The sequence below is a fragment of the Colletotrichum truncatum genome, assembly GCF_014235925.2.
Source record: "Colletotrichum truncatum strain CMES1059 chromosome Unknown Contig_0001, whole genome shotgun sequence".
Lineage (NCBI taxonomy): Eukaryota > Fungi > Ascomycota > Sordariomycetes > Glomerellales > Glomerellaceae > Colletotrichum > Colletotrichum truncatum.
Window position 1 is genome coordinate 7,612,333 of NW_027222398.1, and position 17,846 is coordinate 7,630,178.

The 17,846-nt window shown below is 51.6% G+C and overlaps 4 protein-coding genes across 4 annotated transcripts; 2 read left to right on the forward strand and 2 right to left on the reverse strand.

Moving 5' to 3' along the window:
* Positions 1-221: 221 nt before the first annotated feature.
* On the forward strand, positions 222-2,749 carry CTRU02_202104 (chitin synthase d; the record flags this gene model as incomplete). The annotated part of the gene is made up of 3 exons (XM_036732508.1): positions 222-263; positions 318-484; positions 547-2,749. The coding sequence occupies 3 exons, from the start codon at positions 222-224 to the stop codon at positions 2,747-2,749; spliced, it is 2,412 nt and encodes an 803-aa protein (XP_036575758.1).
* A 1,856-nt stretch (positions 2,750-4,605) lies between these two features.
* CTRU02_202105 (heat shock protein hsp88) lies at positions 4,606-7,238 on the forward strand (the record flags this gene model as incomplete). The annotated part of the gene is made up of 5 exons (XM_036732507.1): positions 4,606-4,618; positions 4,708-4,769; positions 4,866-4,897; positions 4,973-6,902; positions 6,960-7,238. The coding sequence occupies 5 exons, from the start codon at positions 4,606-4,608 to the stop codon at positions 7,236-7,238; spliced, it is 2,316 nt and encodes a 771-aa protein (XP_036575757.1).
* A 626-nt stretch (positions 7,239-7,864) lies between these two features.
* On the reverse strand, positions 7,865-11,260 carry CTRU02_202106 (eukaryotic translation initiation factor 5b; the record flags this gene model as incomplete). Its single annotated transcript, XM_036732506.1, has 4 exons — positions 7,865-8,111; positions 8,190-10,174; positions 10,234-10,740; positions 10,805-11,260. 4 exons carry the CDS (start codon positions 11,258-11,260, stop codon positions 7,865-7,867), a joined length of 3,195 nt encoding a protein of 1,064 aa, XP_036575756.1.
* Positions 11,261-12,440: 1,180 nt separating this feature from the next.
* Positions 12,441-16,753, reverse strand: CTRU02_202107 (thermotolerance protein; the record flags this gene model as incomplete). The annotated part of the gene is made up of 5 exons (XM_070203984.1): positions 12,441-14,251; positions 14,311-14,633; positions 14,688-15,199; positions 15,253-16,398; positions 16,523-16,753. 5 exons carry the CDS (start codon positions 16,751-16,753, stop codon positions 12,441-12,443), a joined length of 4,023 nt encoding a protein of 1,340 aa, XP_070062566.1.
* Positions 16,754-17,846: the final 1,093 nt, after the last annotated feature.

A 17,846-nucleotide genomic window follows, 5' to 3' on the forward strand; every position in this document is an offset into this window, starting at 1 on the left:
TGTAAGGACTGCACTCGCCGAGCACTCGAGCTGCAGCCACCCGACGACACCACGTCAAATCCGTATCATCTTGTTTCCTTCACCGCGATTTGATCTACCCAATACGCTCGAGGATACCATTTCTGTCCGGCTTCCTGCTCACCTCTGGGTGTGCTAGACAAGCTTCACATTTCTCGAGCGGTTGACTAGACGTATCGAGCGGCAAAGAGTTTCTGCCCAAGATGGCACCTGCACACGAGGAATTTTACTGGGCCCCAAAGGACGTAAGTGTTTGCTCCATGACCGGTCAGACTTTTACTCATATTCGACTCTTCTAGATCGTCTACACGGCGATCGTCGGCCTGGTGATGCTGGCAGCTGTTCTTGAATGGTTCCTATGGATTGCTGCATTCCTATATTGTCTGTGGAAAGTCTTCATCAAGGCAGAACACTGGACTATCAGGGTGTTAGCAGTTATTGTCGCGATACTGTTCACATGCTTCAGGTGGGCATACACTCTCCCGCTAAGAATAGCCTGGATCTGTCGACTTACTGATTGGTCTCTAGAGCAATTTTCCTTCCTATTATGATTGTCACCCTGCCGCTTCCGAGCGTTGTTGTTCAATATTGGCCGGAGCAGATGGTCCAGGGTCTCCAATGGTTCGCTTTCTGGAGTTTCGCTGGTCTACTGACCATCCCTTGGCTTTTTTGCGTCTACCAACTGGTCACAAACCAGCTTGGCCGCACAAAGAGAATCAAGCAGGTCCTCGACGAAGTTTCGGCACCGAAGGTTGTTATTGTTATGCCGGTTTATAAGGAGGATCCTGACGTCCTTGTTGTTGCCATCAACTCGGTCGTCGACTGCGATTATCCACCCTCATGCATTCACGTCTTCTTGTCATTCGACGGCGACCAAGAAGATGAATTGTACTTGAATACAATCGAGAAGCTTGGAGTTCCGCTGACACTCGAGACGTATCCCAAAAGCATCGATGTCTCGTACAAGTCTGCCCGCATTACAGTTTCCCGCTTCCCCCATGGAGGAAAACGTCACTGCCAAAAGGCAACGTTCAAGCTCATCGACAAAGTCTACGAGACGTACCTCAAAAGGAACGACAATTTGTTCATTCTCTTCATCGACTCGGACTGTATTTTAGACCCTACCTGTCTGCAAAACTTCGTTTTCGACATGGAATTGAGCCCCGGCAACAACCGAGATATGTTGGCCATGACTGGTGTGATCACGTCTACGACTAAGAAGCACAGCTTGATCACCCTACTTCAGGATATGGAGTATATTCATGGTCAACTCTTCGAGCGTACCGTTGAATCTGGATGCGGTGCCGTTACATGTCTTCCTGGAGCCTTGACAATGCTTCGATTCTCGGCGTTCCGTCGCATGGCCAAGTACTATTTTGCCGACAAAGCCGAGCAGTGCGAGGATCTTTTCGACTTCGCCAAGTGCCATTTGGGTGAGGATCGTTGGCTTACTCATTTATTCATGATTGGCGCCAAGAAGCGCTATCAGATTCAAATGTGCACCTCTGCTTTCTGCAAGACTGAAGCTGTCCAGACTTACAGATCACTTATCAAGCAGCGCCGGCGTTGGTTCTTGGGTTTCCTTAGCAATGAAGTATGCATGCTTACTGATTGGCGTCTTTGGAGACGTTATCCGCTTCTAGTCCTTGTCCGTTTCATGCAGAACACTATTCGTACAACTGCACTCCTTTTCTTTATCATGGTTCTGGCCATTATCACGACCTCAAAGAAGGTGGAGAACTTGCCTGTCGGGTTTATCGCCATTTCCCTTGGACTGAACTGGTTGATGATGCTGTACTTTGGCGCCAAGCTGAGGCGCTTCAAGATTTGGCTTTACCCCATCATGTTTATCCTCAACCCCTTTTTCAACTGGTTTTACATGGTCTACGGCATCTTCACGGCAGGTCAGAGAACATGGGGAGGTCCTAGAGCAGATGCTGCTTCTGCTGATGTCGATACCACTCCTCAGCAAGCCATCGAACAAGCCAAAGAGGCCGGTGACGAGCTCAACATCGTACCAGAGTCATTCATTCCCGCCACAGAGGCCCGGAAGGAGAGCATTGCCGGCGGAAAGAGACCCATGGGATCGATTGGCCGCAAACACAGCGTGGTGCAGCCGCCGTCTAGTCTCGAGGGTCGTTTTGCGGCTCGAAAGAAGTCTTCAACTGGATGGTACATCAATCCGGACGACTCTCCATCCACCGTTCATCGTTCCGGACCCAGCGGGTTCGGCCCAGCATGGGCTCTGCAATCGCGCGATTCCTTCGACAGCATGGTATCGTCGCAAACTGGTGGTAACTCGGTGTACATGCCTCGCCGAGTAGAGAGCATCATGGGTGAGGAAGACCGGAAAAAATACGAGCTTGCACAACAAAGTCAGTTCAACCAGTTCTTGGCCAATTCTAAGCGATTCGGTGGCCAGACGAGCGGCCAGGTATATGAGTACTCCGAATCCGAAATGAAGCAAGCTGGGTTCCAAGACACGCCTGACACAATGGAAGGCGGCCCCTACACCGACAACGTGAAGCTCAGCCATGTAGACAATAGACCCAAATCTGGCGAAGGCCGCCAGGGGCCCAGCGCATCGCACAGCGCAGCGCGAAGTGGTCGGAGTCCATTGGCACGGGCCAGTCTGGTCCGCACTGTCATGTTGGAAGAAGTTCCTTCTGAAGGCGAGAGCTCACACAGCGACCAGGAAACCAGAGATGACTTGCCGAAGGGCAGCCGGTGAATCGGTGAAGTACGAGACCAGTGCCTACTGGAGGAGTTGGGAAGAGTGGGTTCATATGCATAACATTGGCGTTGAGATTGGCTTCAATGATGGACCTCGATTTAAAAAAAAAAAAAAAATCAAAAAAAAATATTTTTACACATCAAAAACCAATGAGTGCGCGGGCACCATGGGCACCATCGACTACATTCCTTTTTTTCAAATCATGATGGTTATGCCTAGGTGTAGGCTATGTCGAAGCTAGGAGACCAGGGTTGTCTGTGTGGGAGTTGATGGAAAATAGTATGAGCACTCCGATTATTAGCAAGAGTTACCTAATACAATGCAGTATTGACAAAGTTGGTGCCCTGAAAAGTGATGTAAATGAGTAATGGGAGATGATGGCATGCCCAGGGTGGTCATGCAAAGTAAAGAATCGTCAACCATGTTTCTAGATGGGTGACAGGTGTTCAGCATTGGCAACGGAAGGGCGGATGAAGCTCTGGGGGGATTGTAGGAACATCGAGGGGATTCTACGACGGTCCCGTGTTGCAACTGGTGATTCCATTTGCTGGGATTGGGCATAAGGTAGTATCTTATGTAAAGATGGGGAGTCTGGGGGGTGCTTTTGAGGGATTGCATTACCCAATCTGGTGGGGGTTTGCCAAGATTAGATTAGATAAGTCCAGTGGGTTTCGCAGGCTGGGCGCCCGATTGCCTTACCGCAAGAGACGCTCTGTGTCTGACGTTGATGACAGGTTTGTTGATGCCTTGGCCACAAACATGTGGTTGTTCATTCTGTCATGTCAGTTGGCTCGGAGCTATTGGACCGGAACTCAATCTCTGTTCAAGTTGCTAGATGAGGGATCCCATGTTAGTAACTTGGCCAGGATTAGGACGGACCCGGGATAACAGCAGGGCACCGTACCTGATTTCACTACACGATCGGGTTCATATGCAAATGACTGTGTCTTTTTCTATTTACAGAGTCTGTACTCCGTAAGGTGCCTTTCTATCTGTGTGGCCCCCAGCTCAAAGTACCTCACTTCCTCGTTGGAGCGCTCAGCCCACAATAATTTCTCTTCTCGCCTTGATTGCTGCTTGCCTCCTCGCCTTACGTACCTGGCCCCAGAGCCGGTTGGAGACCGACGAGTGAGGGGTGGAGGGGTGGAGGATGGAGGGGCAGGGCTGGAGGAGTGACGAGAGACGTGGGCGCATGGGTAAGAGGAACAGCGCAGAACGAGGGAGAATCTTCTTTCCCATTCGGCACCCACCAATATTTAGCGGGCGGACATCTTTGCAAAATTCTGGCGGGGCAATCATGTTCCCGCCCCTAGCCACTGAAAGAGATTCCTTTCACTGAGAGCAACACACTACCGCAACCACTGTACCACTGCCCAACTTGCTTAGGGACCCAAATACAGAGGGCACCACACAAAACAACATCACAGTTGGCCACGTACCTTCCCTGCCTAGCCCTTGCCCACAGTACCTACCAAACATACCCCTCCTCTTACCTCACCCGCCCTGTCTCACTTGGCGCTAGAAGGGAACCTGTGCTCTGCAACTTTTTTTTTTTTCCCACTCCCACACATCCCACCTTTCAGGCTCTCTTGCATAACGACAAACTCTTTAAACCTTGCATTTGTCTGTATTCTATTTTCTCACAACTTCAACGAGACGACTTTCGACTCGACCGCTTGCACATACCCTCCCGGCAAGTCGGATAATCACTCTCTATTCACCTCGACCCCCATCAGATTCTCTGCTTTCTTTGCAGCGTTGTTGTGAGCGCACCCCGCTACGCTCCCCCATCAACGTCCGCCGAATAATCCTTGTTTACACAACCTCACAGGAATTAAACACCGCCGCCCAACATGAGTGTCGTTGGTACGTTTTGCGCCTTTTCTTCGTTACCGCTCTCTACTGGCTTTTTGTGTCATGAACTGTTTGTTGACTGACTTGTTTTATTCCTGCAGGTGTCGATTTCGGAACCCTCAAGACGGTCATTGCCGTCGCCAGGAATCGTGGTGTCGATGTGGTGCGTACCCAACATTTGCCCCTCGCCCCTTCAACGAAAGAGAACAATGAAACTTTTTTGCGACGGAGCGACATGACTGACTTTCGCGCTGTATAGATCACCAACGAGGTTTCTAACCGTGCGACGCCGTATGTACCACCTAAATATCCATGCTTCAAACCATTTGTCCTTGATCGGCTTAAATGACTGACTGTGATCTGTAGGTCTTTGGTTGGCTTTGGTCCCAAGTCGCGATACCTCGGCGAGTCTGCCAAGACGCAAGAAATTTCCAACCTCAAGAACACTGTCGGCTGCCTTAAGCGTCTTGCCGGACGCACCTTCTCCGACCCCGATGTTCAGATCGAGCAGCAATATGTTACAGCTCCCCTTGTTGACGTGAACGGCCAGGTTGGCGCTGAAGTCTCGTACTTGGGCAAGAAGGAGAAGTTCACCAATACCCAATTGATTGCCATGTACTTGAGCAAGATCAAGCAGACGACGGCCAACGAGCTGAAGCTCCCCGTCTCTGACTTGGTTATGAGTGTTCCTGCCTGGTTCACTGATATCCAGCGCCGCGCTCTCATCGACGCCGCCGAGATCGCCGGCTTGAAGCTTCTGCGCCTCATGAACGACACCACTGCTGCCGCTCTGGGCTGGGGTATCACCAAGCTTGATCTCCCCGCTCCCGAGGAGAAGCCTCGCCGCGTCGCTTTCGTTGATATCGGCCACAGCAACTACACTTGCTCTGTCGTTGAGTTCAAGAAGGGTGAGCTGGCTGTCAAGGGCACAGCTTTCGACCGTCACTTCGGTGGTCGTGATTTCGATAAGGCTCTTGTTGACCACTTGGGCAAGGAGTTCAAGGGCAAGTACAAGATCGACATCCACTCCAACGGCCGTGCCATGGCCCGCACCATCGCCGCCGCTGAGAAGTGCAAGAAGATCCTGTCTGCCAACCAGCAGGCCCCTGTCAACATCGAGTCCATCATGAACGACATCGACGTTTCCGCCATGATTACACGCCAAGAGTTCGAGGCTATGGTCGAACCCATTCTGAGCCGCGCCCACGTTCCTCTCGAGCAGGCTCTTGCCGATGCCAAACTGACCAAGGATGACATTGATGTCATTGAGATCATTGGTGGTGGCAGCCGTATCCCCGCCCTGAAGGAAAGAATTCAGGACTTCTTCGGCAAGCCTCTGTCCTACACCCTGAATCAGGATGAGGCCGTCGCTCGTGGCGCTGCTTTCAGCTGCGCTATTCTTTCCCCTGTCTTCAGAGTCCGTGACTTCACTGTCCAGGACATCATGAGTTACCCTATCGAGTTCGCTTGGGAGAAGGCCCCAGACATTCCCGATGAGGACACCAGTCTGACTGTCTTCAACCGTGGCAATGTCTTGCCTTCCACCAAGATTCTTACCTTCTATCGTAAGCAGCCGTTTGACCTTGAGGCTCGGTACGCCAACCCTCAAGATCTCCCTGGCAAGATTAACCCCTGGATCGGCCGCTTCTCTGTCAAGGGTGTCAAGGCCGACGGCAAGGATGACTTTATGATCTGCAAGCTGAAGGCCCGTGTTAACATCCACGGTGTTCTCAACGTTGAGAGCGGTTACTACGTCGAGGACCAGGAGGTCGAAGAGGAGATTAAAGAAGAGGATGGCGAGAAGAAGGACCCTGATGTGAGTGTTGCGATATCTTGTTCAGATGTTTTGTCTAGCGAAGCGGGGGGCTATGAGGTGTCGCCGCTGAAGCGCCAACGCCATAATATCTATCCCCCATCTCGTTTCTTTCCTGCTAGTGTTTCCGACGAAGGCGTTGAAGAGTCCTCCAAGCTAACGTATTCCCTCCCAAAGGCCATGGACACTGACAACAAGGATGATGCTCCCAAGAAGACCCGCAAGGTCAAGAAGCAGGTTCGCAAGGGCGACCTCCCTATTGTCAGCGGTACAGCTTCGCTTTCCGAGTCCGCGAGGACTGCGCTCCTCGAAAAGGAGTCAGCCATGGTTATGGAGGACAAGCTCGTCGCCGACACCGAGGAGAAGAAGAACGAGCTGGAGGCTTACATTTACGATCTCCGCAACAAGCTTGACGATCAGTATGCCGAGTTTGCTAGTGACGAGGAAAAGGCCAAGATTCGCGAGAAGCTTGAACAGTCCGAGGTAAGTGTGCTGCCCAAATTTTCTTGGCTGGCATAGGTCAACTAACGAGCTATTAAGGACTGGCTCTACGATGAGGGTGACGACACCACCAAGGCTGTGTATGTTGCCAAGATCGATGAGATCCGCGCTATGGCCGGACCCATTGTTCAGCGCCACTTTGAGAAGGTCGAAGAAGAGCGTCGGATCGTCCAGGAGAGAGTTGAGGCCGAGAAGGCTGCTAAGCGCGCCGCTGAGGAAGAGGCTCGCAAGGCCGCTGAGGCCGAGAAGGCTTCGAAGGACGAGGAGATGGCCGACGCCGATGCGAAGACCGAGGAGGCCGGCGAGGGCACGAAATAAGATGCCTTGGACTTCACTGGCTCCTGAACGCGGGAATAAGAGATACCGCAACGGAAAGAAAAAGAAAAGTGACAAGATGATAGAATAGACCCAAGTTATGTTTCCTTTCGGGTTGGCATAGGGGTTATTAGGCTAGAGCAGCTTCGACGGTTATCATGGAATGAGAGCAATGACATGACGTTTTGATCACACCTGAGCTACTCAAAACTTTTCCTATGAGTGTATGCTGAGATTACCCTTGTCCAAGGCCACAAAGCAAGGACTACAAAGCAAGGAGTACTGTATATATCTCTCTCAGGCCTTGCGTAGAAAGTCAAGTCGTCTTCTTCCATGCAGCTACATCACAACCCCTCATCAACGAGCGGCAAGTAGTACAAGCACGGAAAGGCAACTAAATGTCGCCATGTTTTCTTGTAGTATTTTCCTTTTGCAGCTTCCAGAATTACCGTGAGATAGATCTCGGGGTTTCATGGAAAAAGATGAGAAACTTATAACGAAACAACCTTCGTTTCCCCATTAGCCCGTGCCAGACAGTCCCATTCCCTCTTTCGTCCCTTTTATGTTCGTAACTCAGCCGACTGCTCGACATCCTACACCAGATACATGCTTGGAGCTCGGCCTTTTGCTTAGTGAATGTCGAAGAGGGGCTTGAGCTTGATGATAAGCTGCCACTCGTCGTTGCTAACGTCCTTGCGGTAAAACTCCTTGAGGGTATCGATGCTGGCACGCGAGATCAGACTGTAAAGGGTGTCCGCCTCCTCAAGCTGGCGACCATACGTCGGCTGGTGACCGCCCATCTCGATCTTGACAGCCACGGACGGTTGGCCCTTTTTGCACACGGGGACCTGCTTGTGATCACGCTCGATCGAGGTTCTGTACAAGAAAAAATTGTCAGCCGATGCTTCGCAAACAAATAGGTAACGGGATTCGGGGAATATGAGGGAAACTTACACCCTGCCCAAACTGATGACTTCCTTCACTCCGGTCACCGCGTTCGTCTTGACGGCAGCAATAGGCGTGTTGATCTTCAGCTGACCTTCAACGACATCGACACCAACAACGATTGGGTTGGTCTTGTTGAAGACGGCGACAGTGTTAAGGACACAAGGGAAGACGGCCAACATCTTGGATTCTTCCTTCTTCTTCTCCAACAAATCAGCCATATGCTTGGTGAATGAGTCAAAAAGATGATAGATAATGTCAGCAGTGAAGATCTTGACACCGACTTCATCAGCGTAGGCCTGCGCTTCCTTATCGACCTTAACATCGAAACAGAGCATCACAGCATAGTCCGAGGCCTTTTCTAACATGATACCAGCCTGCATGACATCGCGCTTGTAGACAGGGCCGATTCCGACGTTGGCGACGGGAATCTTACAATCCTTAAGGAAGTCCAACAAGGCCTCAAGGGAACCAAGAGTAGAAGCCTGAACGCTGACACCGCGACCAGTCTTCTCAACTCTGCTGAACAGAGTTGCCAGGTCGGACTCGACCTCGTCAATCAAGTCGTCCTCGTCGTCATCAGGGCCAACAACCATCAAGCGAGAGCCAGCAATGGCGCCTTCGAGTCCAGGAGCACTAATCTTGACACCCAAAGCGGCCTTGACCTCCTTGTTATGCACATAGGCAGACTTGAGACGGAGTTCGCGGAGCGGTGCCGGGGTCAATAGGGCACGAATGTTTGTGACAATGGCCCCTTCCACACCACATAGGACTATCCTGTCACCCTCTCGCAGGATACCGTTGGACAAGATGACATCAACAGTCATACCGAAACCTTCGATAGCCTTGACTTCAAGAACGGTGGCCTGAACCTCGGAGAGGTACATAAGAGATCCGACCATGCGCTCCTGGGTGAGTTGAACAATGAGCTTAAGCATGTCAGGGATGCCCTCACCAGTGTGAGCAGAAGTAGGGATAAGAGAAACGTTTTTCGCCATGGACTTGTTCTCGTAGAAAAGCTCAGCATTGAAACCTTGCTCGGCAAAGGCGAGCTTAGTCTGCTCCAAACGGTTCTTGAACTCGTTCTGGACGCTCTTGGGCTGCAGAGCCAAGCTCTCCTGGAAGCCGTTGTTGTCAATCTTCTTCCAGCCATAGAGACGATCGATCTTGTTGAGGGCTACGACGAACGGGGTCTTTCTCTCACGCAGCATCCTCATAGACTCGAGCGTCTGGGGTTCAAGACCGTGCATGATATCGACGACAAGAATGGCGATGTTGCAGAGTGATGAACCACGAGACCGCAAATTAGAGAAAGACTCGTGGCCTGGTGTATCGATGACCAGCAGACCGGGGACCTTGAACTCAAACTCGCCGTTGGGGTTGACCACTGCCGTCTTCTGCTTGATGGCCTCAACGGGGAAGTAGGTAGCACCGATTTGTTGAGTGATACCGCCGGCTTCACCCTCCTGAACATTGGTCTGACGAATCTTGTCAAGCAGCTTGGTCTTTCCGGTATCGACGTGACCGAGAATGCAGCAAATGGGGGAACGAAGGTTGTCCTTGGACCTGGCAGCCAGAGCAGCCTGGTGAGCCTTCTCACGACGTTCGGCAGCCTCCCTCTTGCGCTGAAGCTCGGCTTGGCGGGCGGCAGTTTCTCTTTCGTCCTCCGAGTCGTCGGACTCTGATTCGGATTCAGACTCTGAGTTCTCATCCTCCTTTTGACTAGGCTTCTCGTTGGCCTTGGCCGCTTCCTTCTTCTCTTGTTCATCTTCGGTGTCGGCGTCCCAGCTATCCTTGACGTCGTCATCGTCGGCAGCGGCAGCTGCTTCCCAGTCGTCTTCCAAGTCACTGGCCTCGGCAGCCTTCTTTTTGGCTTCAGCAGCCTCGGCCTCGGCCTTTTCTCTCGCCGCCTTCTCCTCTGCCTCCTTGGCAAGTTTTTCAGCTTGCTGTCGCGCGCGCTCGGCGGCCTCAGCGAGGGCTTTCTCTTCGTCAATCTACGAGTTATTGTATTAGCGTGCGAACATGAGCAACTGTAAACAGCTTCTGCTCTTACCTTATCTTGAACCTTTCTGCCGCCCTTCTTCCTATTGTCGTAGACAACCTTCTTTTTCTTTTCACCCTCGTCGGCGGGGCCCACCTTGATACCTGCAGCAAGCATCTGCTGGAGCTTGCGCTCGTTGCGTGCCTTCTCCTCCTTCTGAGCCTTGGTCATGAACTTGCCTTCCTTCTTGAGTTGCTCAATCTTCTCCTTTTCTTTTTGCTTCTTCAAGGCCTTGGCTTCCTCTCTACGCTTAGATTCCTCCTCCAAGCGTTTCTCCTCTTCGGCGATTCTAGCCTTCTCCTCCTCAGCCATACGGGTCTCCTCTTCTTGTCTGCGACGTAGCTCCTCCTGTTGCTTTTGGATCATAGCAAGGTGGGCAGGAATCTTCTTTTTCTTGCCACCCTTCTCCTCCACGGGGGCCGGGGCAGCAGCAGGTGTTGGTGCCTCTTGTTTCTCGGGAGCTGCCTTGGCAGGCTCGGCAGCCTTTTGGGCTGGGGCTGATCCCTTCTTTTTCGCAGCCTATACAAGAAGGTGAGTTGAAAGAACTGTCATCGCACAAGGCCAGAGTATGATGTGGACCTACCTGCTCCTTCTTACGCTGCTTCTCCCTCTCCTTCTTCAACTTCTCCTTCTCGGCCTTGGTCAGAACGCGGCCGCCGGTGTCGCCTTCATCATCGTCGGCCTTGGCAGCGGGAGTAGCGGCCTGCTTTCCCTTTCCGCCCTTGCCTTTCTTTTCAGGCAAAGCGAACTCGTCGTCCATAGTCGCTTCCTGGGGAGCCTTCTCGGCGAGACTGGGCGAAGGTTCGGGCTCGGGGCTGGGTTCGGCGGGAGCTGTGTCTTCGATACCCTTCTTCTTCCTCTTCTCCCTGTTTTTGCGCATAGTGGCCATAAGACCACCAGCGCCGCCGGACTCCTCCTCGTCGGCTGGCGTTTCGGCAGCAGCCTCTGGGGTGGTGCCAGCGGGGGCGATGCTTTCGCCGAGCTCATTCTCCCAGTCATCGTTGGCCCGAGCCTTGTTTCCCTTCTTCTTAGGCGGCATTTTGGCGGCTATCAAGTAGAGAGACTGTAGCTTGATGTTGTTGTCCTAGGTGCAAGACGTGCCCAGTGCGAGAGGGGGGGAAAAAAAAAGAAAAAAGTTGCCGGTTGTGGGCGATGGCAGAAAGTGAGTGACGGCAGAGAGTCAATGGAATTTCCCAAGAATGGGTGGGGTTGTTTTTGGTGTCCCGCGCAGGGAAAAGCTTTTAGGGAGGTTTAAGTGGCAACAAATTCCGCGTGCTGGGGGTGATGAGGTCCGCTGTATCGAATCCGACACGACATAATACGGACAATGATTTTATACTCCGGTGTGGGAATAAATGGTCGCCGCAGTTATCTGTTCCGTCGACCTACGGGTTAATGGGATGGACGCATGGGCACAGATTCACTGCGGGGCAAAGTTCCAACTTTAGGAGGGATTCAGAGCGCCGCACAGTGGTGCGGCAGCGTGTCAGCTAAGGTACCGACTCTCCAGGTACGCTTCGCTTCTTGCTATAGGGGCTCACTTGGAGATCAAGGTATTGTATCTTGGGTGTTGAGCTATGAAAGCACTAGAAGTTCAATCTCATCTACAGTATCGTAATTCGGTTTATATCTGCTCTAATACAGGCAGTCAGCCACGCGCAGCGGCCTGAGTAGGTACCTGACCTAAAACAAGAAAAAAAAAAGCTCGCCTTTCGGAGATAGGGCAAACCACGATTTGTGAGGCCAAGTTGTCCCAGCCACTGCACCGCCGCACACACATATTTGACGGTTCATTATTTATCTTCTTGTTCTGCCCATCAAGGTTCGACTATACTCTGGCCACGACATAAGGCAGAGAGGGGAAACACAATAGTCTCACCAAAGCTCACGTAGAATCGATATCGACGCGTTCTATACGAAAACGAAAATTTGTTGTTTGTCATGATTCACCGTCAAATCGATGTAGCCGATCTCCGCACAACTTAGGTTATGTAAACTGCATCCTGTAAAATATAGAAACTCACTTAGGTAACCATTTGTGAGATGTGACATTGACTATTACACAATCCAACACCCCAAGCTCGTGTGTCGGCCGCGATCTCTGTCCTGTTCCTTCCGCTTGTTTGGCAATCAAGGAGTGAAAAATTTATTCGGTCGTCGGTCAAGTTTGCGCTAATACCTGCTCCCTGCCTTGTCTGGCATGCGTCTCCCCCAGGTACTTAGAGAACAGGGGCTAGGTAATAGTCTAGGATATCGTACGCCAAGTCGAAGTACCTCGAAACGTCGTTGGCGTCTTGGAAAGATGCCGTCCACCTTCCATCATCCAAGTAGTCTAAGTACTCGCGCAGGAGGTCAACGTCGCTATCTTCCGAAATGAGCCTCTCCAATGCTCGCATTTCAACGCATCGCTGCAGCAGGTCTCCATCTATGTGCTTCATCGACTTGGGTGTCTCCTTGGCCTCTGCATCGTACTCCTCATCGTCCAAGAGTGATACCTCGTAACTATAGGGAAATAGCAGGTGACTCCTCGAAGCAAGGTTCTGAACAAGCCGTAGAAATCGCCATACTTGCACATTGAGCAGGCTAAAATGCAGCACCGTCCCATCGAGACACATGCCCAGAACCTCAGCTCCATCCACTGTGCTGGATATTCTTCCATATCGTGGGACATGCTCTGTCGCTAACCATGCAGGCCGCACGTGTCCACGCCCAAGTTTTCTGACACTGACGGGAAGTGACCCTTCAGCAACGAGTTCCAACTCTTTATGCCTTTGCCGCCAGGGAACCCAAACTGCTGCGAAATCACGGTTCATACCGCAGAGTAGAGTCACGGGCCATGCCAGTGGCCCGTCTGTGCAATCGCCCACATCGAACAGATCGTTTGATTTTCGTGTAGCTTGATCCGTATGAATAAGCTCCATCTCATCGTCCTGATGATCGGATTTATGGTCTATAACCACCATAGAGTCGCTCAAGGTAAGCGCACAGATTTTGCCGTTCACTATCCGCAGTGAGAGAGCAGGTGAATTGAGTTCATAGCTCTTCTTCCTGACCAGCTTCTTTTCCGATGTGTCGAGGACTTCCCAATGAAGCATCTTACCAGCGCAGTAAACAATACCTTGGTCGTCCCCGACAACAGAGCATATTGGCGTCGTCTCTCTCCATTTGTACCGCGTAGAATAACGAATTCTTCGTCGCTTGTGCCCATCGGAGTCCCGAACGTCTTCCTTCGTGGGAGAAACCAGTACAAGGCGTCCTCCTTTTGTGGTGACAATCAGATAGTGGAAAGTCATGCCGGCTTGAGTAAACAACCATTCGTATATCCCGAGAATCCTATCACCGTGACCTCCCAGGCCGTTAATAAACGTTGTGGGGTTCCCGCTTCTGTCAAGAGGAAATGAGATATCCTCGCCCGTGTCAGAATCCATGAACATGATGTTTGGCTGATCTCCAATCTGTAGCGCAACAACTAGACATTGCAATGTCTTAGAATAGAGAACTTTTCCCGGCGTTCCCTGCAGCGGCAGCCGTCTGGGAACTGGACCGCTTTGAAGATACAGCTCTGTGAATGAAATGCGCGCACCAGAAAGAAGCACCAATGGTATACGGTTAGCGTTACTTTGGTCGCTTGGTATGCTGGAGGCCGAGATGACGGGAACTGATGCTGTGGCTGGATCTTTCAGATCGGTCACCCAGACGCGATGTCTAGTAGCAAAACGCCCAGGTCTCTTGTCCTCAAAATCTCGCAAAAGTAGCAAGGCATCATTGCAACAGACCAAGATAGATCCAAGGAGACCAGGCGAATCAACGGGGAACACTTCTGCGGCAACGGTGCCCAGCCTCTCCCTGCAAATAACCCGATTAAAGGGTGGGGCGCCGTCTAATTGTACCGTTATTAGATGACCACTTCGAGATCCTAGAGCCAAGCTTGTCTTTGATGTAGATTCAATCACTACCACAATAGTGTTGACAAGTTCGATGGTTGGTGAAATATCCATCGCATCTGCTTGGTCCGCAGCAGCAACTTCTTCGTCTGATGGCCGTTCTGTTAGCGTTATGATATTTTGTTAGGCATGTAATTTCACGTACCGATGTCCAGCCGTATTAACACAGGCATCTCTTCTTGTCCTTTTGCCGCATATATAGCTAGCCAGGGACTGTTGTACCGCCACAAGCCTGCAATGATGCATTCTTGCCCGCCTATGCAGCAAAGTGTAAGGCATGTGACTTCACCATCAACAGAGTAGGTCTGCGTGAGAGAAACCGCAGTGTTGTCGGTGCGGAAAACATGGATCTTGAAGCGAGAATCTGCGAAGATTGATACGCACACACAATTACCTCTCACAGCCGCGTGCTCAACCACGCCATCAAGGTCCGGAAAGTCACTGTATGCATGCTTTGCACTGTGAATTGTCAGTATGGTGAGAAACCTCGGACACTAGTAGATTGGATCAAGGCTTGCTTACCTTTGACTTGAGCTTGTGATGGTGATGAAATTTTCAGAAACTTGGGCAACAGTGCCGTCAGGTCCTTGGGCTGCTGCTAACGTCCGGGACATCGTGTCGAGTTGCGTCGCGGCAGGCTCCGCCATCTCTGCCTGTGAGAGATCTGATGATACGAGCAAGACATCAGACGTTCCAGGGCTGGTCATAAGCATCTGGAACGGCCAACTAGGATTAGAGGTTTGGAAAATCCAGACCTTCTTCGTAGGAAGTGTTTCAAAGTACGTGATAATATTGGCTGGAAGTCCGTAGCGTAATTCAGTTATACTGCCTTGCGGATGATTTCCGGATGCACATAGAATTTTGTCCGGGGCTGTTGCATAATCCATCGTGCGTTCTGACCACTGTACGTTCGACTTGCCTCGGCGTCCAGCATCAGATTTCCAAGATGAAAGGTCATCTGTGGTTGTAAAGTCGACAGAACAGGCCCAGTTCGGAATGGGCCCAAGTTGGACGATACTTTGTCTAGGTTTGAGCTGTTGAAATATATTAGACTTCACCCGTTGACGAGGCCTTTGCGAATACACACCTGGAAAACCATGCCAGGGCCGGAGTCTCCTGCAACTATGGCAAAGTCGGAGTACGCATCGTACATTGTGGTGAAGGCGCTGGAAATGTTGCAATCGCATTCGCCCACATTCATGGAAACGCCAAGGACATCTGAAGAGTTGAATTCGAAGTAAACAATCACCCCGTCCTCTCGAGCCAGGTAGATATGGTCATTCGTATCGTAGTAGCCTCGCCTTCGTACAGGTCTATCCCAGGCTGTCCAGAGCGGTACACCAGTCCCATGGTGAAAGCGTGTTGTAGGATGGTCTTTCGGGTCGAAAGGGTAATGGTTCTCAATATCAGGTGGTCCCTGCAAAGGATCCTTGCAGATGCCGAAGGCGTTCTCAGATACCACGAGAAATGAACTTCTAACTGTCAGGGGAATAACCAGCAGCGGCATGCGATGCTCCGGTCGTATACGATGACCACGTTTCTCTTCGGCAAACACTTGCCCCAGATCATCTCCACGCTCCCATTCGTAAATGACCATCTTTGACTTGTCACCTTTGACAAGGATAATAAGAAGAATGACATGGTATTGATCTTCCGGCCGAGGGTAGAGAAACTCCATTTTGAGGATCGTTCCTTGGACTGCGCGAGGGTGGTGTGCCTTGATCGGAGTAATAGACTTTTGGCGCATGTACTGGTCACTCAAAGATTCCATCGATTCGAGTTCATAAACAACAAATTTGTTCTGGGCGTCCGCGACGGCAATGTAGCGAGACCTAGGATCCACAGCCACATGAAAGCCCAGATGATGACCCAGCCTCCTCGCAGGGTTGTGAAAGGGTGAAGCAACAAACTCCAGCTTGCCATGAAGGTCTTTCCTGATGAAAAGAAACACAAAGGTGCCAGATTCAAGAACAAGAAGTAATAGGTGCGGCGGCAATAGCCCATGATGTCCACTAGGGCCAGAAGCAAAGGCGAAGTCGGCCATTTGAGTGTCGTCGTCTTCATCTTCGCTCTTAATGTGGTCAACACCAGCATCATCGGCAGAGACGCGGAAGCGCTCATACTTGTTTCCAATGACACAAGCATTTCGGATGCGGCAACCAAAGTCGCTCTTCCGAAGCACCTCTTGGAGCTGTCCATCTTTCCGCAACTCACTGATACTCACATAGCGGTCCTAGAAAGGTTAGCGGTTGATGGTTGCCGAACTGACAAGGGGGCCTTGGGGTAACTGGAGCTAGATTCGATCCATGGTCCGGGACTAGGTACAAGCGGGCATAAGGCGGAAGCAATATACTTACGCCGACAAAGGCAACATCGTTGTGATGAGCCGACCTCAAAAGAGCAGGCAACACCCAACGAGAAACAGGACTTTCAATGATGGTCCTGGTCAAAATACCACAGTCTGGTGGGGTAGGAGGTGGAGGGGCGGCGGGTAAGGCAGCGGCGGTTGAGCCCTTCAGAACGGCTTTGAGGTCGACAGTTTGTGTTACCCACTCCCCATTCCTAAATACGTTCGTCTGAAGAGCCATTTCGACAGATCATGTTAGGTGAACATGATTGTGCGAGGTTGTGAGATGGCGAGAGGGGAAGGATACAGACGCCGTGGGAAGCGCAATGCGGGAGATGGATATTTCGGGGTGGCACAGGCTGGTGGTTGAAGGGGCAGTCAACTGAAGTGCCGACTTCTCTCGGGAGCGTCTCCAAGCCGACACAGAGCAAGCAATATTGTCCTACCGGCCGTACGAGTGGAAGACGAAAACAGTCCTGCCACGGCCGAGGGACTTTGAAGTATTCGCCAGGCAGAGTAGAGCAGAAGAAAAAACAAGTTGGTGATGTAGGTAGGTAGACAGTCGAGCCGAAGGTTGGGACAGCGGAGCAGAGGTTGGTTTAAGAGTAACTTGGTGGGGCCCCACGTTTCTAAGAGCAGACCACACTCACTGTCAGTCAGGTAAGGGTAACGCAAGCCCAAGGTGGGTGGTGGCCAGTATTAAAGCCATCAATTTTGACAGCAGTCCTCCTGCCATACATAGCAGGCACCTCATCGTCCTATCGTATCCACTGCCGCTGCACACTCGACTACCTACCCCTCTTCGCTCCAATGAGGGGCCCAAAGAGGAAGACCAACATTCCATTGTCAGCAGGCTCGTAAGCCGGAAGGTCCTCGCCTTGCAGGTAGGACAGGCTGCCATGAGGTGGAGCCAAAGCAAGCAGGCCTGGCATCTTAGGGTCGCGAGAGGTTCCCATCTTGGCCAAGTAACCTGGACTGTTATGGCTACCTACCCTGCCTGCACCTTATGATGTGCGTCTCGACGCGGCGCCCCACTGTGACGGAACACCTGGACCGTGAAATGGCAGGGCGGTGGTGAAGTCTCTGCTTTGGAGCAACCTGCTTGTTCAAGTGGGCAACAGGGCAACAGCAAACCAAGGCAAGGGAGATGGTACACTAAGGTAAACCCACCTTATCCTTACGCGACATAATCAAAGTGGCGGGAGGGTCTGGGTGTCACGGACGGCCGCTGAAGAAGCCTGTCAGATTGTGCTTCACTTGCTCCAGGTCCACCTATGTAGTCACTGATGGAGGGCGCTTCCTGGCGCTAAAAGCTCGAGATGGCTGTGGGTCTA